This window comes from Somniosus microcephalus, unplaced genomic scaffold, assembly GCF_052327205.1.
Source record: "Somniosus microcephalus isolate GS21.2 unplaced genomic scaffold, FLI_Smic_1.0 scaffold498, whole genome shotgun sequence".
In the NCBI taxonomy this organism is placed as follows: domain Eukaryota; kingdom Metazoa; phylum Chordata; class Chondrichthyes; order Squaliformes; family Somniosidae; genus Somniosus; species Somniosus microcephalus.
Genome location: NW_028225685.1, coordinates 167,695 through 195,484, shown reverse-complemented (window position 1 = coordinate 195,484; position 27,790 = coordinate 167,695). Strand labels below are relative to the sequence as shown.

The 27,790-nt window shown below is 42.3% G+C and overlaps 1 protein-coding gene across 1 annotated transcript; it reads right to left on the bottom strand.

Moving 5' to 3' along the window:
• Positions 1 to 277: 277 nt before the first annotated feature.
• On the bottom strand, positions 278 to 27,790 carry LOC147081638 (ferroportin). The gene is made up of 8 exons (XM_085980758.1): positions 27,271 to 27,790; positions 27,045 to 27,112; positions 25,986 to 26,145; positions 24,430 to 24,545; positions 22,523 to 22,649; positions 11,914 to 12,177; positions 5,554 to 6,273; positions 278 to 825 (listed from the first exon to the last, which is right to left on the bottom strand). The coding sequence occupies exons 1-8, from the start codon at positions 27,347 to 27,349 to the stop codon at positions 575 to 577; spliced, it is 1,785 nt and encodes a 594-aa protein (XP_085836884.1). The 5' UTR covers positions 27,350 to 27,790; the 3' UTR covers positions 278 to 574.

The window sequence follows — 27,790 nt, the reverse complement described above, 5'->3', positions numbered from 1 at the left end:
CCTCACCCTGAGTTTTTTCATTTGCAGTATTATCAAATTACCAGAAAAGGAGCTGAATTTTCTACATGTTATCTAAACTGGTTACTAAGACAATATTTATGCAATTTATGAAAGCACAAATTGTAGTCAATATGACCCAATTATGTATCATCCTGATAGGCTGGAACAATTGAGTTTTTGAAATACTGTAGAGTTTTGTTTTCAACATAGTTTGAAGTCTATATATAAAGTTTCTTCAATCTCTACAGAATGATTTATAAAGATTTACAGTTTATTATTTTAGGACCTGGTGTAAATGCTTTTATGCATAAACCTTTGTTAAGTACAATAAAATAGTTGCATTTATATTTTGACATCAGTGGAGGAAGTTGGGCAGTAGTTGAATCTGCTGTGTCACAATAGGAAGTAGTTAGAAAGAATTGGCATTTTCTTTGAACAAAGCTACACAGAAGCGCTTTCTGGATTGGTAATTAGTGGAGTCTCAGATGAGCCGTGCTTCTGTATTATGCATCCTGTGATGTTTGGGGAAATTCTGCATTTTCCACTTTAGTCCTTTTTGCTTTTCTATCTCACTCTACAACCACCTGTCATTACTTCTTTTTGTGTATATAAAATACATTGTGTGTCCGGCCATTACAAATGTAACTGAGATAATAACCAAGATCCCGAAATGTTGAGGATTAGGTGCAACCATAACCATAATGAAATGAAGCAAATCCATCAAATAGTTCATTGAACTCTGTGCACCATTTACAATTCCTCGCTGGGATTCCAGAATATTCTCCTGTAGAAGTTGAGTTACCGTCAAGTCAAAAGCCCATAGACCTAAAAGAGAAACACAGGTTTGTAATCACGTTCTGGGTAAACTGATTGTTATGAACTAGTAGAACAGATTGGTTGCATGATCCAATATTGCACAACTTGCTGAGTACAATTAATCACATATTTAATCCCATGTTTAGTATACATCAGTTCAACCAAGAACGTGACCCTAATAATTTCACGTTTATTTTTGTCCATGCACTCTTTAGTAGGTAACTGTGAAGCACATAACAGCAGGAAGAATTGCCACTGGTAGCCATGCAGTTTCTCTATAATTCAAACATAATTGAAATACATCATTCAACTTTAACCCCTATCACTAACACAATGCATCTTCCTAAACATTTATCAGTATGGCTTCAACTTCTGGCTGATATAAATTTATGTTTGGTGTTTTATTTTTATTTATTACCGAGACAATCAGGTATTTTTCTTCTTATTTTGTACATGAGTCTGTATTTCAAATGTTCCTTATTCATAGATGTGGAGTTTGAAGAAATTGTACAAATTGAAAGGGGAAAAAACACAATATACATTCAAAATCTGTGTTTGTTCAAAGTCAAGTTAATGTGTACTGAATACATTTTGTTTAAACAAATACATCCATTTATGGCAAAAAATGGGTTAAGCATTCAAACATTAAGAAGCACAATATTTACAGACCACACTTACATTTTCAAAAAGACAAATATATGAAGCGTGATGATTGGCTGAGGGTAATTTTAACTTTTATTGCTGGGCAAAAAACAGTGATAGTGAATTGGCTGCCCATTTTACACTTCACCTGATATTCTTTTCCACTGACTTCATCACATGATCTCCTGTCTCCAACCGCCACCCCCACTACCTTTTTATAATTAATAAACAAGTGTTCAAAAAAAATGAAAAAAGTACCCCATTTATTTTAATGTCCCTACGATTTTTCTCCCGGCTTGTTTACAGCAGTGTCCAAGAGATTAATCTAGAGTTCCTGGAGGGTTGGAAACCTTAGCATTACTGACATGTCGAGCTTTCAGAATGCACAGCCCAGAGAGGCCGAGGGCCAGCAGAATCCCAGCAGGCTGTCAGTGAAATCCTTCAGCCAGAAAGCAGACTTACTCCTTCCAAGGGCAGCTCACTTCGAACGAGTGGTAAATGGGGTGTCACACATCTGAACCAAACCAAACCAACTCGAGCTGCAAACTCGCCAGTTAAATAATAGCAGAAATTAATGCCCTGCACTTGACTTTAATATACTGAGTAATCATTTGTCATTGGTTAAAATATAACAGGAACACAGCATAAGATGGCATCAAGAGGAATGTGTATGAAAATGTATGGCCAAGTGGGTTTCTCCATTTAAGAAATGGTGATTTAATTGATGCATTGCTGGTACTGCTGCCAACTTTGCATTGGTGTTTCCACTCTTATTTTGCCATTGCTTTACCTTCCTGGTCATCACTCCACATGCAGAGGCATCTTTTCAGGATGGAGTTATGCAACACAGAAGAGTTATTCTGGATCCCTGTGATGTTGTACTGCAAGGCTGCCACTGATCAGCCCAGACATGTAAAGCAATGCTTCATTATACTAATGGTGTGTTTGATAAATCTGGTTGTAGAATAAGCTTCAATGTACCTACACGCTACTCTGTTTTAGTGCATGGGTGTCATGAACCACAACTGCATAGGGTAGCCTTGGGCTATCTGGTGCCATCCTTCCACTCTTTGTTCCTCTTTAAATAAGGGTGCCTTAAAATAAAGCATCATATCAGGTGCAGAAAAGCAACCGTTATTCTGTGCTGTTGGTCACATTCCATGTAAAATCCCTTTTGGGTCATATAGGGCACAGTATTGTGCATAGAGGCCCAAAAGGCAGCATAGGTGTAGACAATGACCCTCTGGACTTTAGGAAAGCCAGCAGTTCTGCAGAATTATGTTGCCCTCTTACGTTGCTGCTGCTTTGGTCAGTAACAAAAGTGATGAAGACATTAGCCTCCACGCTAAACCTCAACTGTCTGAAGCACATCACTTTTGTCATTATCAGGTAGCTGTGGCTAGTATGAAAGACTTGTTGTGTAACAAAGTAATGAGACTTGATAGTAAACCCCACGAGCAACCTAGTATCACTGGCAGCCCCTTACTGCTCATGCTGTTTCTCCTTTGCTAAATTTCAGTGCAATGACTGCAGTCTGCATAGTGTACAAAAACCAAGCCTAGGAAAGAAAACAAACAAATTCACCTTTCAAATAATGACTGCAAGAGAGAAATTTTAACTTTTGACAAGTGTAAAACGAGCAATATTTGGATCGGCCACCCCTTTACACTTCACCCAATTTTCTTTCCATTGACTTCACGAGAAGGAAAATTGGGTGAGGTGTATAACAGGCGGCCGATCCAATATTGCCAATAGTTAAAATTATCCCCCAATTTTCTTACTTAAGCCTCTCCAGTAAAGTTTATTATGTGAGACAAAATGCATTCCACCAGAGGTTTCTTACTGCTGCAATATGGAGCACACCCCTCTTATGTACCCAATGTGCCATCAATTGCCTAGCGCACAAATAGAATGAATTAGCATTCACACTTCAATTTTATTAGTGTTGGGAAATCGATGATAAGCGCACTATGCGGCATTCCCGCCATTGCTGGCCTCTATTGCAGACTTGTTGCTGCCATAAAGCTTCATGCTTGAGGCTGTTAACTTATTTCCTCTGACATCCAATAAGTCATTACCAGCCAAAAAATCTTTTAAAACTGTTTTAATACTTACCAAGACCACTTTTCACATCATAGCACATCTCCAAAAAATAGCACTGAATGGAGTTTTCATAGTTAGTATTAATGAACATCATTGTTTTAATGTAGTTCCCTGGGCTGTGAATGTAGGATCACATGATATAGTACAGCATGTTGTACACAATTATATGCGTTTAGAAAATATTTTTAAAATGCCACATTAATCTAAAAATCAATTTGATCCAATTGAAAAGTATTTTTCCTTTTGTTAATCCAATATAATTTATTAAAATTGTTACTGTGAGGAATCTTCAGTATGGATGCATAGCTGCTATTCCCCACAATTCCTGATTTTAGTCAGGCCAAGTAGTGCCAAGATATTTTCCCACAGGGAGAGAAAATCAGACATGGTGTCAATCTCATGCACTTCCCACTGTCCAAAACTAGAGTGCTGTAGCCAGGTAGCAGTGATATGATGCATTAGTGCTATTTCAGTGTACTGTGTCATGGAGTGATAGATATAAATTTGTTCTCTTTCTCTCTCATATCCTCATCTCAGCTATGCTACACTGGAGAGGTATGTAGCAGAGGCAAGGCAACATCAAACAAGGAGGAAAGCAAACTGGAGAGTCATTTCTTATCTGCTCCTGCACACCTCCTTGTGGGAAATGTCTATAGGTCTCATGTAATAAAACAACAGAATTTGATTTTATGTAAATATACTGAATGTTTAGTTATTTGTGACTCTATAGCCTGAGTTGCAGGGCTACTAGGGGTAAAAAAGGCAAATTCTGACTCCTCTCTCTCTCTCTCTATGGTTAAATGTAGTAGATCACCCAGGGCATTGCTCACAGGTAGTCTAGGAGCTGAGCTGCAGTTGCTGATGCTTAATCCTGGTCCTGTGGCAACCTAAATGTAACAACAGTGGGTTTCCCATCTCTGTAATACAGCAAACCTACTGAAGCAATATATCACACACATGGAATGGGGGAAAAAAATACACACGGTACTGATACTGAAAGATCAGTATATCATAGCTATAATATTTGAAATACGATTAGAAAAGTTGCTTAAGATGCAAATAATTGTATTTATTATTTCCTCCTCAAACCTCTTCTTAGTCATTTAAATTATGCATTTTATTTAGGCCTGCCTCCTATGGTGGATTCAGCATTTACAAAATGCAGATACTTTATTTACTTTTGCTTCTCTGCTCCTTCCTCCACCATCTTCCCCCACCACCAGCGCAGCTGGAACCACTTTAAAAAAAAAATTAAGCAACGTCATTGATCCAAATTGCAGCATTTGAGTTGCTTGCTTTTCTGTGAGATCTTTCCTGATCTCTATTTCAGTAAGTCAGTATGGTTAAGTTTTTTACTTAAACAGAAAAGCACAATATGTAATTATTTTCTGTTGTGGACAGAATGTGCTACCCTACACATTTAATGTGTGACATGCCACATGCAAGACTTTTAATTATGTATGCAGTTGCATACAAACAAACATATATACATACACAGAATTATATATATTTAGGGAAAATAAGCATTTGCATAAAATTTTCTGTCTCTCGAAATCAATAACTGACCATGAAGAGGGATTGGCACCAACAAAGCGGTAGGCCAGCAAGGAATCAGCATGGTCAGGGGGTGGTGAAGGCATGCAAGGGGAGAAAATTGGCAAAAAAGATTGGCAGAGCAGCAGGGCATGGTTTTATGACTGCAATTTCCCACAAGGTCAACATTCTAATCTTTTCTAGGCTACCCTAAAAGGAGACAGTGAACACAGACCAGTTATTAATACATAGAGGGGAGGGGAAAATAGACAGACAGTCACACATGGTGGCTCTTGCACACCACACTGTAACCAGTTGTAAAGTGGCATCGGTAGAGGACTGGAAGATTACCAGCCCATTTTTCAGGCCAGAGCAAGGGAACAAAAAAGGAACAGAAAATAAAGTTTAAAAAAAGTGCCAAATGCTTAATTAACAATTGTTATTTCACAATAAACTCACCAATTCTTGCCGATATAACACCAGAAAAAAGTAAACTGATGGAGATGTAGGAATCTGGATAATTCCCAGCTGGTAGACTGTCATACAGCAAGGTGTTATTTGTCCAGTGAATAGAAGAACGATCCGACAGCAATGGCTGATTGAGATTTGTACTAGGGAGGTAGGAATGCAATTGATTCATCTGTGTGTGTGGAATGGTCCGGTTCACGAGTGAAACATTGGTATGTGGAGCTATCAGAATGGTGCTCATATCCAAGGGACTGCCAGGTGCAAAAACAGAAAAAACACAAAGTAACAAACAGCCTAAGTGCAGGCAACTGGATACGACTCCTGTGGAGACCAGGCCATAACATTTTCGTAACAAAATGAACAAAACAGTGCCCATTAGTCCAACGATGGTAGAAATGCCCATGAGGAGGCTAAGAAGTGAGCCACTTATGCCTTGTGTGTAGGCATACCCTGTGGTGATACAGTCAAATCCCAAAACTGTGGTGTACAGAAACGCTAAGCTCATTCCAGCTAGGAAAACCGACTGCTGGTAGTATGCTTTCCAACCGATTTTGCTGATGTACAGCATCCTCTGTATCCTTCGTAGAGCATTATAAAACCCCAGAAAGTTTGGCTGAGCAGGTAACCTGGCATTCTGGTCTGAATCCGATGAGGAGTTTGGGGTTATTTCTGATCTGCTGTTACATCCATGCTTGGAGAACTGCTGAACATCTATGAACAACATAATATTAAACAATTTAATGTACAGTTATGTAGCCAAACTTTCCATTGCTTTCAAGCTGTCTTTCTCTACACAATGTTTTAAAAATTACCAAGACAGAAATATTCTTAATACAATTAAACAGCTATTCTCACAAGATTTCTTTTGAACAATTTTATTCATAACAAAAGACCTATGGCAAACTGCTTGGCAAGTGAATTTAGAGTGGCCCAAAATGCAATGAATATTAATGTGTGCTTAACAGTTAATATTCCCCCAATGACTCAGTTCAGAAGTGTAGTGCCTAGTGTGGAAAAAAACCATACAGACCAACAAAGTTCCAGGTTCAATCCGCAGTAAATCTCCTCGGCGTCTGGGCTAAGGAGGAGAGGCAATTCAGCCAGTGCGGAACGTCCCACTGCAGAATTCTGTAGTGTATGTGCCTTTAAGAGCCCCAGGTGTACTGTAATGCCGGTAATGGCCACTCGGGCTATATAAGCCTGTATATTGTGTTATATCAGTTAGTTCCCCTCCAGACTTTGTTTAGTAAACACCTATGAAACCAACTCCTGTCTTCAGTGTCTCTATCAACACACAGACACAACAGTGGCGACGAATTGGAAACGGACTTACCTGCAATTCGGCAGCACCTCAAGGACATCGATTCCTCTGGCGTCCAAAGTTGAAGAAAAAATCAAGAAAAAGAAAAAGCTGTGGTTTCACCAGCTAGCCAAGCTGGTGGCAGGTACTGCAATAATCCTTCCTGGGCGTCGGGCTGGGGCTCCAGTGGCTGGCTCTACAGCTAGGCCAAGCAGCGAAAGCGGAGGCAAGCAGTAACAGACGGGGAGGGAGCACTCGGGAGACGGCCGGCGCTGCAAGCAGGTCGGCGTTCAGACCTAGAGAGAGAGAGTCCAGCGGGAACGAGTCTCCAAACTGTAAATAAATAAATAAAAAGAACGGAAACCACGGGAAACAGCGTTGTCAGTGGCGGGGAAGCGCGGGAAGCGCCATATCTTTTCTGCAGAAAAGAAAGAAAAGCGCGGGAAGCGCCATTTTATTTCTAGCATGCCTAAGTCTGGCAATATTGATGCTTTTGATAACGAGATAGAGGATTGGACCACATATGTGGAAAGAGTGGAGGTATATTGCACCGCAAATGGAATAGAAGATGAAAAAAAAGCTTCAGTACTGCTAAATCTAATGGGCGCAAAGACATACGGGCTGTTACGAAATGTAATCACTCCAGCCAAACCAAAGGACAAAAATTTTAAAGAAATTGTTGATACCCTACAGGAGCACTTAAACCCAACACCGCTGCTGATAGCGGAACGATTCAAATTCTTCAAGAGAAATCAACACAAGAATGAAAGTAACGCTGATTACCTCACCGAATTAAGAAAGCTATCAAATCACTGCCAATTCGGGGCAGGACTAGCAGATTATCTTCGAGACAAATTCGTCTGCGGTCTCTTAAGTGAAGGAACACAGAAAAGGCTGCTTTCTGAAAAAGATTTAACACTGGACAAGGCTTTCAGTATGGCTGTATCATACGAAGCAGCCGCAAGAGGAGCTGCAGAGATACAACAAAAGACACAGGACTTCGGCACCCATGAAATGACACAGGGTTTCGAGAGATGTTATTGCTGCGGCAGATCCACCCATGACCAGAGGGACTGCTGGTTCAAGGACAAAGCATGCGGGCAATGCGGAAAGATTGGACACATTGCACGGGTATGCCGATCTGGACAAAAAAAATCCACAGACTGGAAAAAAAAAATCAATAAAGAAAAGTACAGAAAGGTACAAATGATGACGGACAGTAGCTCCGAAGACCAGAAGAGCGATAGCGACTCCGAAAACAAGAGACTAAGCTGTCTCAAATTACATAATGTAATTGCCAAAGATGATTACCAGACCATTTGGGTTACCCTCACGATAGCAGGGTCCCCAGTTAAAATGGAGCTAGATACAGGATCAGCTCGGACCATCATAAATCGACGGGATTACGAGCGGCTATTTCCGCATATACCTTTAAAAGACACATCCATTATCTTGAAAACATATACGGGGCAGAAAGTATACCCCAAAGGAAAAATAAGGGTGCCTGTTGTATACAACGGCAAGGAAATACAAAAGTTGTATTTATACATTCTACAAGATGGTGGTCCACCGCTATTGGGACGTGAATGGATCAGGAAAATACATTTAGACTGGCACTCCATTCAGGCACTGACGGTGACCAGTAAGAAAAAAAACGATGATGACGTCATACGTGAACGATTAAAAGACATCTTGGCCAACGCCAAAGAAGTGTTTCAAGAGAAACTAGGAACCTTGAAAGGCATCACCGCCTCAATAAAAGTGGAAGATGCAGCAATTCCCAAGTTTTTTAAGGCAAGACCGGTGCCATACGCAATTCGTCCAGCAGTCGAGGCAGAGCTGGAGAATTTGGAAAAGGCAGGCGTATTATCCAAAATAGATTGGAGCGAGTGGGCAACACCCATCGTTCCAGTCATGAAGAAAGCATTGAATAATGATAAATCTGAAGAACAGAGAAAAATTCGCATCTGTGGAGACTTCAAGGTGACTGTAAACCCGGTCCTTCACACGGTACAGTATCCTCTTCCGAGGATAGAAGATATTTTCGCCTCACTATCCGGAGGGAAACGTTTCACCAAAATTGACTTGGCACAGGCTTATCTACAGATGGAGGTTGAAGAGGCCTCTTTAAAAAAAAAAAAGATCTCACGATAAATACACACAAAGGTCTGTACCAGTACAATCGACTGGTTTTCGGAGTAGCATCCGCTCCAGCTATCTGGCAAAGAGCTATGGAGCAAGTCCTCCAAGGGATTCCGGGGACTCAATGCTACCTAGACGACATCATTGTAACAGGAGAAAACGACAACGAGCACCTTGCCAATTTGGAGCAGGTGCTCACTAGGCTGAGAGAACGGGGCCTACGAGCAAATCGCCCCAAGTGCGAATTTTTCCAAAATCAGATATCATATTGTGGCCACATAATTAATAAGGAAGGGTTGCATAAGTCACCTGAAAAAATTGAAGCGGTCATAAAAGCCCCAGCAACTGAAAATGTTTCACAATTAAGGTCATTCCTGGGATTAATAAATTACTATCATAAATTTTTACCGAACTTATCAACTCTTCTACACCCTCTTAATGAACTGCTACAAACAGGAGTAATTTGGAAATGGAGAGAAGACTGTAAACGTGCCTTCCATAAATGCAAAGACTTAATCACATCCAAAGAAGTTTTGGCTCATTACAACCCATCACTGCCAATCAGACTGGCGTGCGATGCATCCCCTTACGGCGTAGGAGCAGTATTATCGCATAAATTCCCTGATTGCTCGGAACGGCCGATAGCTTTTGCGTCACGCTCATTGAACTCAGCTGAGCGTAACTATGCCCAAATCGACAGGGAAGCACTCAGCCTGGTATGGGGAGTGAAGAAATTCAACCATTACCTACACGGACAAAAATTTACCTTGTTGACTGACCATCAACCCCTCATCTCCATATTCAACCCTAAAAAGGGTGTTCCCATTATGACAGCGCAAAGGCTACAGAGGTGGTCCCTTTTTCTAGGGGCACACCAATACAACATAGAATACAAAGGATCAAAACAGCATGGGAATGCTGACGGGTTATCGCGCCTACCGTTGCCAACGGTAGAAGAAGCACCTACCGTAGACCCAGTGGAGATTTTCCACTCTACCATAGTCGAATGTCTACCCGTAACAAATTCTGCCATTGAAAGGGAAACTAGAAATGACCCGACTCTCTCACGAGTCTACGATTTAACAGTGAAGGGATGGCCAGCACATGGCGAACCACTGTTGCCAGCATTCTCGCAAAGAAGAGAACAGCTGTCAGTGTGCCGAGGAACCTTGATGTGTGGATCCAGAGTGGTGATTCCACCCAAACTCCAGGCTAAAGTTCTAAAGGAGCTTCACGAGGGGCAGCTGGGTGGAGTGAAAATGAAGAACCTAGCCAGGGCGTTTGTATGGTGGCCAGGTATCGATGGAGACATCGAAGAAATGACCAAGAGCTGCCTAGGATGCCAGAAGGTCCAAAACACTCCGCCCCAAGCCCCTCTACATCCATGGGAGTGGCCCTCATCTCCCTGGCAAAGGGTACACATCGACTTTGCTGGTCCATTTATGGACTCAATGTTCTTAATCGCGGTTGATGCACACTCCAAGTGGCCGGAGGTAATAAAGATGTCCTCCACCACCATGGGAAAAAACCATCACAGTATTAAGGACCATATTTGCCAGGAATGGGCTGCCGGAACAGATCTGTTCTGATAATGGACCGCAATTTGTGTCCGAAGAATTCAGGAAGTTCTTAAAAAACAATGGGGTTAAGCACTACACGTCCGCCCCATACCATCCTGCCACCAATGGATTGGCTGAAAGGTTTGTCCAGACCTTCAAGAAGGCCATAAAGGCCATGGGTAATGAAGACATAAAACTTCAGCACAAGGTGGATAACTTCTTGTTCGCATACAGGAATGCAACACATATGGTTACAAACCAAACTCCCGCCATGATGTTCTTCAATAGAAGCCTAAGATGCCGGCTGGATTTGATCAAGCCCAACATCAGAAGGGACGTGGAGAACCGGCAATTTCAAGGCATGAATGAAAGGCCAACTAGAACCTTCCAGATAGGTCAACAAGTTTTGGCCCGGGACTACCGTACCGAGAAATGGCAGCCTGGAACTATCTGCACATGACTAGGACCGCTGATGTATACCGTGGACATCAGAGAAAGCATAAGGCGCCATGCTGACCAAATCATAGAGTCATCCGAAAAGGGACAATCTACACCACAACTCTATACGCCTAACGATGAAGTAGAGATACCCATATCTACCTCCGATCCGGTGATACTGGAACCCGATGAACCCGACACTGGCATGCAAGCCGAATCAGCCTTGCCAAAAGAACCTACTACACCACCAGAAACTACTCCACCACTGAGGCGTTATCCGGACCGAGTCAGGAAGCCTCCAGAGAGACTGACTTATAATTAATTAACTGCAGCAATGTGTAGATTATTTTTCTTGTAACATGTAATTAATAATTACTTAAAATATTATGTACTGGTTGGCTAAAAGGGGAGGAATTGTAGTGTATGTGCCTTTAAGAGCCCCAGGTGTACTGTAATGCCGGTAATGGCCACTCGGGCTATATAAGCCTGTATATTGTGTTGTATCAGTTAGTTCCCCTCCAGACTTTGTTTAGCAAACACCTATGAAACCAACTCCTGTCTTCAGTGTCTCTATCAACACACAGACACAACAAATTCAACTTCGTGGCAACCATTCTGGACACCGAAAATGTGAGACACGCATTGCAATTTCTACCCCATAGTGTTTCTCACGTCTACAACAAGCCAGAACAGATCATTCAAAAAGAAAAGTGGTTCGGATTAATTAATTGATCAAAAAATAAAGAACTTACTTTTCTTTATTGAGCTTTTCACGTCTTCAAGATGTCCCAAAGCACAACAGTCATTGAATTACTTTTGAAGTGCAGTCACAATGGTTTTGTAGACAAACGTAGCAGCCAATTTGCACACAGCAAGGTCACAAACAGCAAATGAGATAAATGACCTTTTTACCTTTTGTGCTTGTAGTCTCTCTCGTTCTTTCGAAATAGTTAAGCTGTTCTTGATACCGTTCTGGTCCAGCCTTAAATGCAAGAGCAGGCACCATTCTGTAAACTCTTGACAGACAAATAAATTCAACCAGCAGTGAAACCAAGGTCCAGCCAAGAATGAAGACACAACCAACTACATTCGATGCTGAAGTCATGATCTGGCCCACAGTCACTGTAGCCAGGACGCTGACAACTTGGTCTATTCTTCTCATAGCAGCATTCACGTCTGTAATGAATATACTAAATTAAGGTAGGATAATAACACTAGCCTTATACTTAGGATACATCAGGTTGCCAAACTAAAATCAACACAATTTACACTCTATGCACTGTGATGGGAAAATCCTCACAGGTTCTAACTTCTACTGGTTCGCATCAGATTTGTCTGCATTCAAATCTTAATTTCAGTCTTTGATAAATCAATAATTTTAAGACGCTCAAGTTCTAATCCAAAAGACAAAGTAAAGCTTGGAATAAATACCCAGCAACATAATGGACTGGATTTTGCTTTCAGCAGCGAGGGAACAGCTTTCACCATTCACCTCGTGTACTGTTGCCTAGAGACTTTTGTCAGCGAGGATTTCCACTAATCTGGCATCAATTTCAGTGCGACACCTTCTACAGGGGATCTGTGAACAGGGCACACAACGGCGAGGCTCTTCAACCAATCAGATTAAAGTAACCATTCCTCAATGAGACACACAGACTGCAAACCAGGAAGTAAAAAACAGGAAATATAAATTACATTTAAAATCACATACAGGAAGCGAAATAAAGAATGTGAAATACAGATGGGATTAAAAGGGAGAGAGATAAAAGAGAAATAGAAAAAGTTAAAAAAAAAGTAACAAAATCTGCAATATTAATTTTCTTCTCAGGAAATGAGACCCCATGCTTGTAAAATTATTTTTTCAGGGCCAGAGAGTTTGTTCAGCAATAATTATCACATATTATGCCAGTAAAAACTCAATTATTCCTAAATGCGCTAACCCTAACTTTTTCAGCCATATTTAGTGTGGAACTAGTGGGCAAGTACCCTAAATTCATGCCATTACAGTGATTTCAGTGCCGAGACTATCGGCAAGGACTACAACACACCCTGTGGAGGAGCAGGGTATCTCTGACAGTAACTTCTGGATTTCTGCATTTAACTGTACATGAGCAGATGTCAGAAGTTGCGGTCAGATTTACCCTGTAATAACAATGAGCGCTAATAGCCTCGCCGTTATTATTACAGCAAAATTCATGCCAATACTTTAATAACTCGTCACAAGCAGTGTTTATTATACTGAGGAAAAACAAATTCAAGCGAAATAAATGATTTTGGGGAGAGTTTTTTCCAGGGACAGACGAAGAAGGAAGAGGGCTGGAAGTAGGTAGAGAGATATGGGTGGTGAGGGATACAATGAAGTGATCAGATATGGCCTTGTCTGTGATCGAGACAATGGGAGTGGTGAGGCCACGCAAGGTGACAAGGTTGACGGGGTGTTGGTGTATATGGGTAAGTGAGTTTAAATGGAGGCAGAGGTTAGGAGAGGACAGAAGGGCAGTGAAATCAGAGGAGAGGGGGAAAGTTGAGTTGAGATGGAGATTGAAATCATTGAGGAGGATCATCTGCTCAATGCAGAGGCTGGAAACAACTGAGGCGATCAGTGAATTGTAGAAAACAAGGATTTTGAAGGAGAAGCAAAATGGAATGGAACAAGATGAGGTGCTTGAAGGAGAAGGTGCCAAAGGAGTTGCGGGGAGGGACCAAGGTGTGATTTGCAGGGCAGGTTGTGAAAAGTATAACCAGACAGGGAGGTTTCTGCAAGAGGTGTATTGCTACCCGTGAGCAAAGTTTCTGACAAAGCCAGGATGTCAATGTAATTATCCACAATATGATTGTGGATGTCAAGATCCTTCTTCCCGAGTTAAGACATCCTGAGCGAGTCAGTGATTATTGATCTGCGGCACAGTCCAAGAGGGAAGCAGTGGGTGGGATGATTGGGAGGGGAAGGAGATTGGGAAGATTAGCTGGATGGGAAGGTCAGTGAGAGAGGAAGATGTGGCAATTGGAGTTGCTGCTCTTAAGAAAGTAGCACCAGGTGTCTCGTGGGGAATGCTGAGAGAGGCATAGGCCTGTCAGCCTGAATTCAAGGGGGATTCAACCCATTAAAATTGAGGTTTAATGTTATTCATTCACACAAAGATTAAAAGATCATGGGAACCTGGTTTTCCATGGACAAAATTCAGAGACATTATTGTCAATGTTGGAAATTTAGCTAAGATCAATTTGAAAGGAAACACTATTCATTTCCAGACAGTTTTATAAAACATACACACATTCTATAATACACAGGATATTTCAAGAACTACATGTTGTTAAGAAATGAATTCACTAATAGCAGCACCTTCATCACAAATGGTCTTTATTATGTACATAATATTAACATAATCATCAAACTAATTACCTGCTATGAATGTGGGAAAGGGGCATAATTATCAGCAGTTAGATATTTTGCATAACAAAATTTCAGATGAAGGAAACATAAGACTATTAGGACTCATCAGCAGATAAACCACAATTATCCACTCACAATAGTATCAGCTACAATTAGACACTTGGGCCGGAATTTTCCCTTTGAAATGAGTGCGGGTTTGCGAGCGAGTGGGCAGTTAAAAGCGCTGAAATTGACAGTGCATCGGGAAGCTGGCTTCATCTCGCTGACATCTGCCTTTAACTCCGGCACGTTTCGCAGTGCGCCAGAGACCCGCTCGGGAGAGACGGGCGACCTAATTCAAGTATTTAATAGCTTGATAACAGACTATTAACAGGCTTTTTAACGTGATGTTGTAGCTTTTACAAGGTGTGCACAGGATTCACAGGCTTCCTGAAACTCGCCTGTCAAAGCAAGGCGAGAGGCGAGTGGCCATTGTGTGAGTTGAACAATTGACAGTTGAAATAATCACATTCACACCGCACACCTGCTTCCTTACCCAAGGGAAAGGCTCTTGCTGACATTGGTGCAGAGATTTAGCTTTCAGGAGTTTGCAGGTGATTTCTGCAACTTCGGAAGCCACTCTTACTACATTGGAGGATTGTGCCTTTGATCTCCACTTTATCTGGCATCTATCAGATCAGCATAGGCGCCACTTATGATGTTTCACCTTAGACCTCAGATTCTGACCAAGATGAGTCCCAGCAGCAACAACACCAGCAGGAGCAGCAGCAGTCTTCTCCTCACTGACCTGCTGCTCCACAGGAGAGAGAGGATGAGCACAGGGGTGCACCTCGCAGGAGGAGATACCCCCAACACAGGGTATATAGGCAAAGGATCAGTTTCCTGAAGATGACTGAACAGCAGTGCCTCAGAAGGCTAAGGCTATCGCATCAGGTCATGGCAGACATTTGTAGCTTACTGGAAGACCTGCTGCCAAGTGGACCTGGTGGACTCGCCTTACCAGTGGCTGTCAATGTCACCACTGCCCTCAACACCTTCACCTCAGGCAACTTCCAGGGATCTGCAGCAGACATTTCCAGGATCTTGCAGTCGGCCGCACACTGATGCATCACTCAGGTGACCGATGCCATGTTTCACAAGCTAGGCACTTCTGTGAACTTTGCCACTGATAAAGCCAGTGTGACTGAGCTGGCGCACGGCTTGGCTTCACACAGGTGCAGGGCATCATCGACTGCGCACACGTGCCCACCATGCATCCCCAGGTCACCCAGGAGTGTTTGTGAACCATAAGGGCTACCACTCCCTCAATGTGCAGCTTGTCTGCAACCACAAAAAGATCATGCATGTGGGTGCCAGATTCCCAGAGAGCTGGCATGACGCTTTAGTGCTGCATCAGTCCACCCTCCATCAGCTCTTCGCACCTCCAAACAAGACTTACCGGCTGGATGCTTGGAGACAAGGGCTATCCACTGAAGACGTGGCTGATGACACCCTTGAGGAGACCAAGCAATGAGGCCGAGGAGTACTATAAACAAAGCCACATCACGACCAGGTGTGTAATAGAGCAAGCAATCGGGACGCTGAAGGTGCGTTTCATATGCCTGGACAGATCTGGAGGAACCTTTCAGTACGCATCAGCCAGAGTCTCCAGAATGATCGTCGTATGCTACGTGCTGCACAACATAGCGCAGCAGCGAGGATTGGAGCTGCAGGAGGAGCAAAGCACAGCGCCTCCTCGGAGGAGAATGAGGAGGAGGAGCAGGTGGAATACGAGGAGGAAGAGGGGGAGGAGGTGGAGGAACCGGAGGTCAAGATTGCACCAGCAGCAGCGCACATTGCTGCCTGGGAGGCTCGGAATGGCCTCATAATGGCCCGATTTAGTTAAGTTGCACCAGTGCACCTATGTGGCACCCAAATGCTCAAACTCCCCCACCCCGCAAAACCACAAAGCTGTCCTAAAATGAACAAACCATTCCTATCACACACACACACACACCCTCATTGCTCGAGGTTAAGTAATGTCTTACAATTCACTCCAAGTGACAAGGCCACTCCCCAGGTAGCAGGCAAAAATGGACAAGACAGGGAAGTGGTGCAAATACATGAAATTATGTGGCTCATAAGTACAACTGAAACTTAACTGTGTAACATTTTGTAACACACCCATGTGCATCTACAATTGTGGCATTTTTCTTCTCCGAGTACTTCTATGAGGTGCAACCCCTGTGGCTTCAGCAGAGGTAGAGGCAGGCTGCTCACTTCCCTGCTGCGACTGCTTCGACACTTTTGGTGGACGTCCTCTGGGTTTTAGGGCCTGTGAGGGCCCTGCCAAAGACCGCTCCTCCTACAACTGTGCAGCGGCAGACTTGGCCATCGGGACTGGAGGCAGCATGTGGGGCTCTGAATGAGTGGGAGAAGTGGGAGCGCTTTGAGCAGAGACCCCACCTTCCACGTCCCCTCTCATTTTCATCCCTCTCGTGAGCCACCCGCACTTCCCTGTTAGCAAGGAGCTGGAGAGCACCTTGCTGCACATCAGTGGGGTGATGAACACCCAAGTCTAGGTTTCTATCCCTCCTAGATATAACTGCAATAAGAGTCTGCAAGGTGTTGTTCACAGCAAGCACGTTCTCATTTGACTGGCACATTAGCTGCTCCACGCAGGTGGTCATCCTTTCCATGGAAGAGCACGTCGTCGCCATCGCCTGCGACATGGTGCTGCTCCTGTTGGAAATGGACTCCTCCATTCTCCCTACAATCACGCACATCACGGCTGGAAAAGTTGCCAAGGCCTCGCGCATTTGTTGCTGCTCCACCAAGATCATCCTCTTTGTCGACGCCCCATAGGTTCTGCATCTGCATCCAGCTGAGCAGAGCTTGGATTGTCCTGCGCCCTCCGGCGAGGATTCTCCGCTGCTGTCCCTGTCTCCACCATCCACTCTTGCTCACTTATGATCTGTGAGACCCCAGGTGACAACACTACTCTCTTTCTTGCTGGACCCACCGAGGTGTGTGTATCTGCGCTGGTGCTGGGTGTGCCTGGGTCTGCTGATGGTGCACTCTCAGAGACTGGAGCTTCCTCTGAGGAGTCATCTTCCTCCTGTGGCTGGACAGTGGCGGGGGCACTGGATGGACCTGTGGGAGAGTAAAGACATGAATTAGAACTATTATGATAAGAATGTTTCAAGTTATTATTATGCAACTGATCATATTTCACTGGCTGCTGACATCAAGTCACCATGAGTGACTGTTGTATGCCATGTGGCTGTATGATATTTAATTCTGTCACCAGGTTGCTGGGAGGTCCCCTTCTCTCCATCTCCCACCGCCAGCAGCTCTGCCACTCCACTTATTTCCAGGGCCTCCTCTTCTGCTATCATTAACGGAGTGGTAATTGGAGGGCCACCTCCGGTTCTCTGCATCTCCCTGGTGGTCTGCGCTCTCTTCTCCTGCAAGGAGGGAAACAAGAGAACTTTGAGTGAGAGTCATGGAATGAGTGTAGGGGATGTACAGGCTACATCTGTATAGGGTGACTGGAAGGGAGTGGCATGACATTGCCTAATGGCTGCCTTCTGTGGCCTTAATTTCTTTGATTCTTTGATTGCATTAGGATGAGGGGGAGTGTCAATGGTGGATAGTCAGATGGGGATCTGAGTGGGTGGATAGACAGTGAGGGATGGGTGCACCTGCAAGGTAGGTTGGTGTGAGCGATGTGCAGGAGTAGGCTTGGGAAGGCAAATGATGGGGTTGGGGAGACACTCACATCAGGATGTAGTTAATGTGACATTGTACTCCCCTTTCCTGACCTCGTGAGGTCATTAAATCTCTTCCTGCATTGAATCCAGGACTTGGTGACAACACTCCTGCTGCTCACTTTGTCGCCGATCTCCAGCCATGCCCTCTGTCTCTGCGGCTGGCCTCTTTCTCCTGTCACCAGGAAGAGGACCACCCTGCGGCCTCCCACTCCAGGGAGGCATCATTGAATTTTGGAGCAGCCTTTTGCCGCTGAGCCTGCATTTTTCTTTATAAATGTTTAAACCTTTAGAATCAAAGCACTTCCTTCCTCTGACACTAACTACTGTCTCCCCCACCAACCTTTCCAGCACCTCCACCAACCTTCAACTGTCATCCTTTAAATAGGGGAGATGAAGTTGAGTCATCCAAGAAGTCATCAGGCCTGCTCCACTTAATTGGCCGGGAAAGCCGCATGACTAATTCAATTGGAGTAGTTTAGTTAAAAACACACTGAAGAGCGCACTAAAAGAAAGTCCGGGATAGCAACCCGCTACACGGCCTCCCCGCATCCAACCCCACAGAAAGGTAAAGATTCCGGCCATGGCTGTAACAATTTTTTTCCCTTAGAGATTATAAAGAAAGTTCGAATCACAATCAAAACTTAAAGGCAGGAAATGATAGATTGTACCACCACTGCATAAGTATGTCCCAAGCACAGTGAATGTACAGTACTACATAGACCAAAATACTTTTGTTCTGCAAATTACAGTATAAAATCTAGTTAGTTGAGCACAGTATAAATGAATAGAAATTAGCACTGAATCTAAAATATGAATCTAAACAAGGCTGAATGGAGTCTCTTCAGAATAGTTTGCAAATATCCAAATATCTGTCCTTTCAAACAGTATGCACATTCTGCAAAGGAAATGTCATTTCAATATCCTACAGAAAGTATCTCTCTTCCATGCACCTACAGAAAGAAATGGACGAGGCCCAGATACATTTCTTCATTAGTACTGCTGTAGCTCAAGCCACAGCAGTAAAATTTTAATTCTAAATTTAAAGGCTAACCCCTGGCAATCTAATGTAGAGAGGATGGTGGCCTCATTGTGAGTATTGTACCATCCTATCCCTGGTAGTTTAATGGGGAAGGTGTCAAATAGTCTCAAATTTCCACACCATCTCCACCCCACCTCAGTCCATTTGCTACTGAAACCCTTACAGGAACATATGAACAGGAGTAGGCCACTCAGCCCCTTGTGCCTGTTTCACCAATCAATTAAATCATGGCTGATCTGTACCTGAACCCAATTTAACCACTTTTCTATATCTAAAAAAAATCAATCTCAGTCTTGAAAGCTTCAATTGACCTAGCATCCACAACTTTTTTGGGGAGACAGTTCAGAGTTATACTACTCTGTGTGAAGAAGTGCTTCCTGATTTCACTCCTGAATGGCCTGGCTCTAATTTTAAGAATTTGCCTTTGTCACTTCCAGACTCAGTTACTTCAATACTTTCTTTGCCAGTCTCCCATCCTCCACTGTCCATAAATTCAGCTTGTCCAAAACTCTTCTGCTTATATCCTATCCCATACTAAGTCCCACTTGCTCATCATCCCCTCCTTTGCTGACCTACACTGGCTCCCAGTCATTCAATGCCTCATAATTAAAATTCCTGTCCTTGTCTTTAAATCCCTCTATGGCCTTGTCCCTTCCTGATCTCTAAACTCCTCCAGCTCTACATCCTCCCCACAAATGCTGCATTCCTCTGATTCCCTCATCATGTGCACCTTCCTCCCCACCTCCTTTCACCCCACCACTGGATACTGTACCTTCAGCTGCTTCCACTCTCTGGACTATCCACCTTTCCATCTCCCTCTCCTCAAAGCTATAAACAGGAGCACTAGATGACAATATTACTCCCAAGTAATGGATGTAGAGCTGGAGGAGTTTAGAGATCAGGAAGGGACAAGGCCATAGAGCGATTTAAAGGGTCCTGAATTTAAATAAAAGGAAACTACGATGGTATAAGGTGCGAGTTGGGTAGGATTGATTGGGGAATGGCACTCAAAGGGTTGACGGTGGATAGGCAATGGCAAACATTCAAAGACCGCATGGATGAACTACAGAATTTGTTCATCCCAGTTTGGCATAAAAATAAACAGAAAATGGTGACTCAACCGTGGCTAACAAGGGGAATTAGGGATAGCATAAGATCCAAGGAGAGGACATATAAATTGGCCAGAAAAAGCAGTAAACCTGAGGATTGGGAGCAGTTTAGGATTCAAAGGAGGACAAAGGGATTAATTAAGAAGGGGAAAATAGAATGAGAGTAAGCTTGCAGGGAACATAAAAACTGACTGTAAAAGCTTTTATAGATATGTGAAGAGAAAAAGATTGGTGAAGTCAAGCGTAGGTCCCCTGCAGTCAGAATCAGGGGAATTTATAATGGGGAACAAAGAAATGGCAGACCAATTAAATACATACTTTGGTTCTGTCTTCACAAGGGAGGACACAAATAACCTCCCAGAGATGTCGGGGAACATAGGGTCTGATGAAAGGGAGGAACTGAAAGAAATCAGTATTTGTAGGGAAATGGTGTTAGGGAAATTGATGGGATTGAAGGCCGATAAATCTCCAGGGCCTGATAATCTACATCCTAGGGTACTTAAGGAAGTGGCCCTAGAAATAGTAGATGCATTGCTGATCATCTTCCAACATTCGATGGAATCAGGAACAGTACCCATGGATTGGAGGGTAGCTAATGTTACCCCACTATTCAAAAAGGTGGTAGAGAGAAAACGGGGAATTACAGACCGGTAAGCCTGACATCGGTAGTGGGGAAAATGGTAGAGTCCATCATAAAATATGTAATAGCACAGCACTGGAAAACAGTGACAGGATCGGAAAAAGTCAACATGGATTTACAAAAGGTAAATCGTGCTCGACTAATCTACTGGAATTTTTTGAGGATGTAACTGTTAAAATAGATAAGGGAGAACCAGTGGATGTGGTGTATTTGGACTTTCAAAAGGCTTTCGAAAAGGTCCCGCATGAGAGATTAGCGTGTAAAGTTAAGGCACATGGGATTGGGGGCAAGGTATTGATTTGGATAGAGAACTGGTTGGCAGACAGAAAGCAGAGAGTAGGAATTAACGGGTCTTTTTCCGAGTGGCAGGCAGTGACTAGTGGGGTACCGCAGGGATCGGTCCTTGGACCCCAGCTATTGACAATATATATTAATGATCTAGACAAGGGAACTAGATCTAATATCTCCAAGTTTGCAGACGACACAAAGCTGGGTGGGCATGTGTGCTGTGAGGAGGATGCCGAGAAACTCCAGGATGATTTGGACAGGTTGGGTGATTGGGCAGAAGCATGGCAGATGCAATATAACGTGGATAAATGCGAGGTTATCCACTTTGGTGTCAAAAACAGGAAGGCAGGTTATTATCTGAATGGCAATAGATTGGGAGATGGGGAAGTGCAACGAGACCTGGGTGTCCTTGTGCACCAGTCGCTGAAGGTAAGCATGCAGGTGCAGCAGGTGGTTAAGAAGGCAAATGGTATGTTGGCCTTCGTAGCGAGAGGGTTTGAGTACAGGAACAAGGATGTCTTGCTGCAGTTGTACAGGGCCTTGGTGAGACCACATCTGGAGTATTGTGTGCAGTTTTGGTCGCCTTATCTGAGGAAGGATGTTCTTGCCATGGAAGGAGTTCAGCGAAGATTCACCAGGCTAATACCTGGGATGGCAGGAATGACGTATGAGGAGAGATTGGGTCTATTGGGCTTATACTCGCTGGAGTTTAGAAGAATGAGAGGGGATCTCATTGAAACTTATAAAATTCTGACAGGACTGGACAGACTAGATGCAGGAAGGATGTTCTCGATGGTCGGGGAGTCCAGAACCAGGGGTCACAGTCTAAGGATAAGGGGTAAGCCATTTAGGACAGAAATGAGGAGGAATTTCTTCACCCAGAGAGAGTGGTGAACCTGTGGAATTCTCTACCACAGAAGGCAGTAGAGGCCAATTCATTAAATATATTCAAGGAGTTGGATATATTTCTTAAGACTAAAGTGATCAAGGGATATGGAGAGAAAGCAGGGACAGGGTACTGAATGTGGATGATCAGCCATGATCGCATTGAATGGCGGAGCAGGCTCGAGGGGCCGAATGGCCTACTCTTGCTCCTATCTTCTATGTTTCTGTGTAAGTGAATTGATCGCTACTTACTATTGCTTTTCACCATTTACTGGCACCGTTGTCTGAAGAACAAAATTTGCTCTCAAGTTATGTTTATCATTTATCAATACAAATTACTTCAAGGATCACATGTGGAGTTTATTTTTTACATAATAATCTACAAACACACATGGTTCTCTGCAGCTGTCTTACCAGCAAGTCCACTCCTGTTGCATCCTGTGATTACAATAATCCAGTCCCTCTGAATGGCAATTGTCAAAGCGGTGCTTGCAAGGTTTGCTGCATCTGCTAGACCGATGACCACCATGTAACAGACCACCTTGTGTGAGTTACATTAAACAAATGGACAATAGATAACAGAAATGCTACATACATTTACACATGCAATAACTAACATTTTTATGGGATTTAAACTTAGCTTTTATCCCTACTTAAAAAAATGATAACTTTTCTAATTGGAGTTCTTAAACATGAAAACATGTATACCAATTTAAAATAGACAGTATGAAAGCTAAACATTCATATTTATTTCTCATTTATTACTGAAGTTTTCTATCAACATCAAAGCAATGTGCTCAACCAGAATAGGTGTTCTGTTTTTTATTGTTTGGTTGCTAACTCTGGGAGTGAATTACTGTTAGCAGAATGTATTTTTCAGTCATCTGCTCATCCAGTGACAAGTCATTCTAGTTAAAGGGATGTGCTCCAAAATATTATTGCTGTTGGCTCCCAATGTATTAATATATAAATACTTTTCAGCTGGTCTGCCAACACGAATTTATAATCTGCTATTTAAAAAAAAATTACATCTGTGGAAAGAATCAGATTTTTTCTTGGGCTCCTTAATGCCACTCTACATAACCAGTTGGGAATCAGTCTCACTTTCTCTGGGCATAGTTTTAAAGTAACCCCATTAATAGCTGCCTTGAAAATGGAACAACTGCAGCACCAAGTTGTCAAATAGTGTAGTTTTATTGCCTATTTGACCCCTCTTCTTCCAACAATTTCCAGAATTTCTATTACTGTCAATGGGAAATGGCTAGAATGTTTTCCTCTGCTTTTGGGGGGAACGTGTTGGGGTCATGCCAGTCTGTTGCTGCTATTAACATTAGTGTAGATTTCAAATGAAACTGCTTTACCATTGTGGCCAAGCATGTAGTGTGTTCTGTGTTGTTTTGTTCATTTTGATGATTTAGCAGAACAAGGTCTGTAGCTCAAGGCCCACTTTCACAAAACAAGCAAGTATTAGTGTGTGACTTTTATTCTTTGATGGTATTTTGCAAAAACAAAACCTCAGGCAACATATTGAGTGAGAACTTCCTCCACTCACACCAAAAGCCTGTTAAAGGTCTTAGGGGAATGTACCTTTTTATAACAATGGCACAGGCATTCAGAACAGTTAGCAAATATTTATTTCTAACTTCAATTCTGGCAAAATTTATATTCTTTGGGTCTTTGTGGTGCTTCAATCCACCATTATCAGTCCTTCCATTTTAGTGGGGCATGTTTTTACTGCAATTAAAATAATAAAAAGGGGGACAATGCAACAGTCCTATTAAAAAAAAACACGTCAGCACTACATAACAAGCTCAATTACAGCAGATCAATTAGGTCATCAAAATACTATTTAATATTAATTACATTTTGAAGTACTAATTTGGTTACATGGGATTAAATGGAAACAATGGTCCTGAAAACCCACAATCGCACGCTGCTACCAAAACAATGGCGGAGCGTGACTTCCAACGCACCCAAGAAAGAAGTCCCCGACCTTGTTGGATTTCTGGGGTGCTTCAGTTTTGGCATTATTAGGGTGCATATTTGGTGGGGGGGTCCAGAAAATGTGGCGGTGGCCCAGCCGTCATGCCTCCATTTATAATGTCAGGTTGCAAGGGTGTATATGCAACAACTATCTGCTCCCAGGAAATTTCAGTTGAAGTTCCAATGGGGTGGAGACCTGGAATCACCAGCTGTCACCCCAATTTCTGCTGTTGAAGGTCTCTGTCCACCCTGAATCCACCAGTAAGTTCACAGATTTTCGTAGCCAATATGTTTTGTGTAGTTTGGTGTTTAAAAAAAAATCCTCAACAGATACTTACAGTTAGCCATCCATCCCAAGTTTGTTCAATCCATTTCTTGTACGAAAATACCAAAATCAGGATGATACTGCAGAGAATGACGGAACCATTCTGAATAAACAGGGATCCATGAGCAACTAAATGTGATTCATAAAGGATACATTAAGTTAACTAATTGTGCAAAAAGGTTTTATCTGAAATATATTAACACAGGTCTCTGATTTCTTGTACTTTTATCATTCCTCGTCCCCCAACAGTTAGCATGAACTTATTGGTGAATATAATGGTTTGCTACCAGAGTTTGGTTTCTACTGATAAAAGTAGAAATTTCAAAAAACAAAGCATTCATATAAATGTTAAACATTTTGACTATAACAATTTTGCAACCTCCAGTCTTCCATCCAATTATAGTTGAATTGTAAACTACAATAGACCAAAAAAGGATTAAAATGTCATCAACTTTTCTGAAATGGAGATTTTAAAAAATCTAATTTCCTTGGTCATTTGCTTCCTCCTCTCTTTTCCAGAAGGCAGTAACTCAGGCACAAGTCTAGTTCCATGGGCAGCAACAGCCCTTCGACCATTCACTCAAGTGACCATGTGTTGTGCGCGAATCCAGGCATTGTGGTGCTGGAGGGACTCTGGCATCTATGGAGTCATAACCCCAGCAGGAGTCAATACCTTCAGGAAAACAGGGGATAAAATTGCAAAAAGAATGCCATCAAGAGAACATATATGCTGGTATAAGCACCAGCAACTTATGTGATCCTGCTCCTGTCATTACATTGTTTAGATCCGATAGCCTGGTCACATCTCAAACATTGTGCAGCATGGATTCTGGGATACAGTAAAGAAATTTAATTCCATTTAATAGTCTTACTGACTTCAAATTTTACTACGCCCTGAAGAGGGTGTTTCTCTGCAACCTGCCAAACAGGTCTGCAACATTCCATCACTGGATGGGTACAGGCTTTGTGGAACACCGATGCTGCCAACTGTATATAACAAGTAGTGCAGACCAAACCAACAAGATGGAAAGTTTTAGTCAAAGGCTTGCATCCTAGACAGAGAGTCACATTTTCATTCACATTTCTCAAAAGAATTATTGATTCTATCAGCACTGAAGATACCACATTTGTAATGCATCTACTTCTACCTATATCTGCCTGTTATGGTTCAGGTGCTTTTCGTCTTTCAAATGGGAAATTAACCACTCTGTAGAGGGTGGTGTCATCACCAAAAGAACATCACTTCTGTTAGTATTCATTAGATTATCCATGAAAAGAGGTTGTGGGGGGGGGGGAAAGAGGACATAAGCACACTTCCCTTAGGAATCCCTCTGCAGGTATTATGTTACAACAATATATGTCCATTTATCATGACTAGGTGGTCCCTCTAAGGAAGTCGCATGATATTTTGTTAGTAGTTTTAATATGGTAGTCAAAGAGAGGCTTTCCCACATTTAACATAGAAGTAGTAGCTACAGCTTATGATTTTGGTAGCTACATCGTAGCAGTTTTTTCCCAGTACAATTTTGGATTCTATAATATGTATAACTATAGATACTGCCATGTTACCTTTAATTCTTGGATTCCTGTCAACCCAGTCTCCAACAAATGCACCAAAAACTAGCACAGATCCCGCTACTACCAAACCAACCACAGCAGTTAATAGCAAATTATGTCCATACAGTTCAATCAAAAAGACAGATATGGCAAAATGCCACATGCGATCTCCCTGAAAGATAAAACGAGAAGAAGTGAAATTATGAACAATTACAGCTGTGAAAGTACTAAACATTACAAAAAAAAACACAAGTGCATACAATACATATTTATTAAAGGAGAAGTATACCTTCATTGATCTTATTGGCAGTAGATTTTTGACTGTGTGATTCTAAAATCAGTCATATATAAAGTAGAGAAAAATCCTGCAATCTTGCCAGGGCTAGCTTTTCAATTGCAGGTGGGATAAGCAGACTGCAGATGCTCATTTTCACCTACTTACTTGTAAGATGATTTAAATTCCCAGATACTACTGGTGGAAACTGAGCGGGTGAGCATTTAAAATGCCCTGTCTGACTTGCCTGCCGATTTCCCGCCCGCTCCACGCCGAATCTGATTTAAACTTGCTCTTCTGAGCAGGTAACAAAGGCACCCACGTGAAGCCTTTAAATATGCAGATTGGGGTCCAATGACATAGAACAGCTCAAGAACCTAGTGGATCACTGGTTTCAGAAGGGTAGTTTGCTTCTGTGCATATGGATCTATTTTAGATTGCAATGAGGAAATATTGCACCAGTGGCGTAGGGATTAATGATACCATGTGCTATTTGTACAAGTGACTGTTGTGCCTTTGCATATAGGGATTTAAAAATAACAATGTAAAAAGCAGTACCATCTGGAGCAACCAAGGTACATTATACACTGATAAAACAAAAGATATACCATTGTTCTAAATTTTCTACAATCACACAAATTACAATTTTAAAAAATGTTCATAAGCTTGGGGCAAGTTTTATAACAGTAGAAATTTTAAAAACCTCAACACCAAAAAGTTACCATATGTCTGTTGTTGCGTTTTCAAATGTAAAACATAAACTCAGATTTAGTCATTTGAGAGATTTTTTTGCTTACCCACATTGACAGCGCACCACTGACATAAATCAGACACCTTGGCGTCTTAATGAAATTCAACACCAGACCTGAGGAAAAAAATATTGAGAGAAACCAGTCTTAAAACACAAGTAACAATTAAAGAAAGGCAATTAACTTCTGGAGATTTAAAATCCTCAATGTACGTTCATCAAACTAATAATCTTCATGTAGCTGTTCTTAAATTATTTGCAAGAAAACCACTCACCAAAAAGCCTCCTTTGTAAGTATTTTTTCTCTCTCCGTTTATCTTCTTGTTCAACGCGGACCCTTTTGCAGTCTGGCATTTTGCAATGTCGTGCAGATTGATCAGTCTCGAACTCCTTGCACTGTGATAACCAAGTGTGACAGCTGGGTGATCTGGGACGCGGATAAAACTGTCTGCTAACCGGAACAATATAACTGGATGTCGGATTTTTGGAAATATATTTGTGCTAAGTATAAAACACATTCCTCTAAGGCAATAAGTGTATAGCTATTTGCTCCTTTTCACCATACATTAAATAGGAAAATATTTTTCCTCTTCTAGCCGAGGAAAAATCCACACAGACATCACCTTACTTGTTTTTTGCACGTTTGCTTCTCCTCGTCTGCGCTTTGTTAACTCGCAACAGTTGCCATAAATTAAGTAACTTAGATGCGATAGACAGGTAGTCAAGTGGCGCAATGTTGCTAAAATTTGCTTTAAAAGCAGAAATGCTGAATTGTTGTCGATGACACGAGGCCAA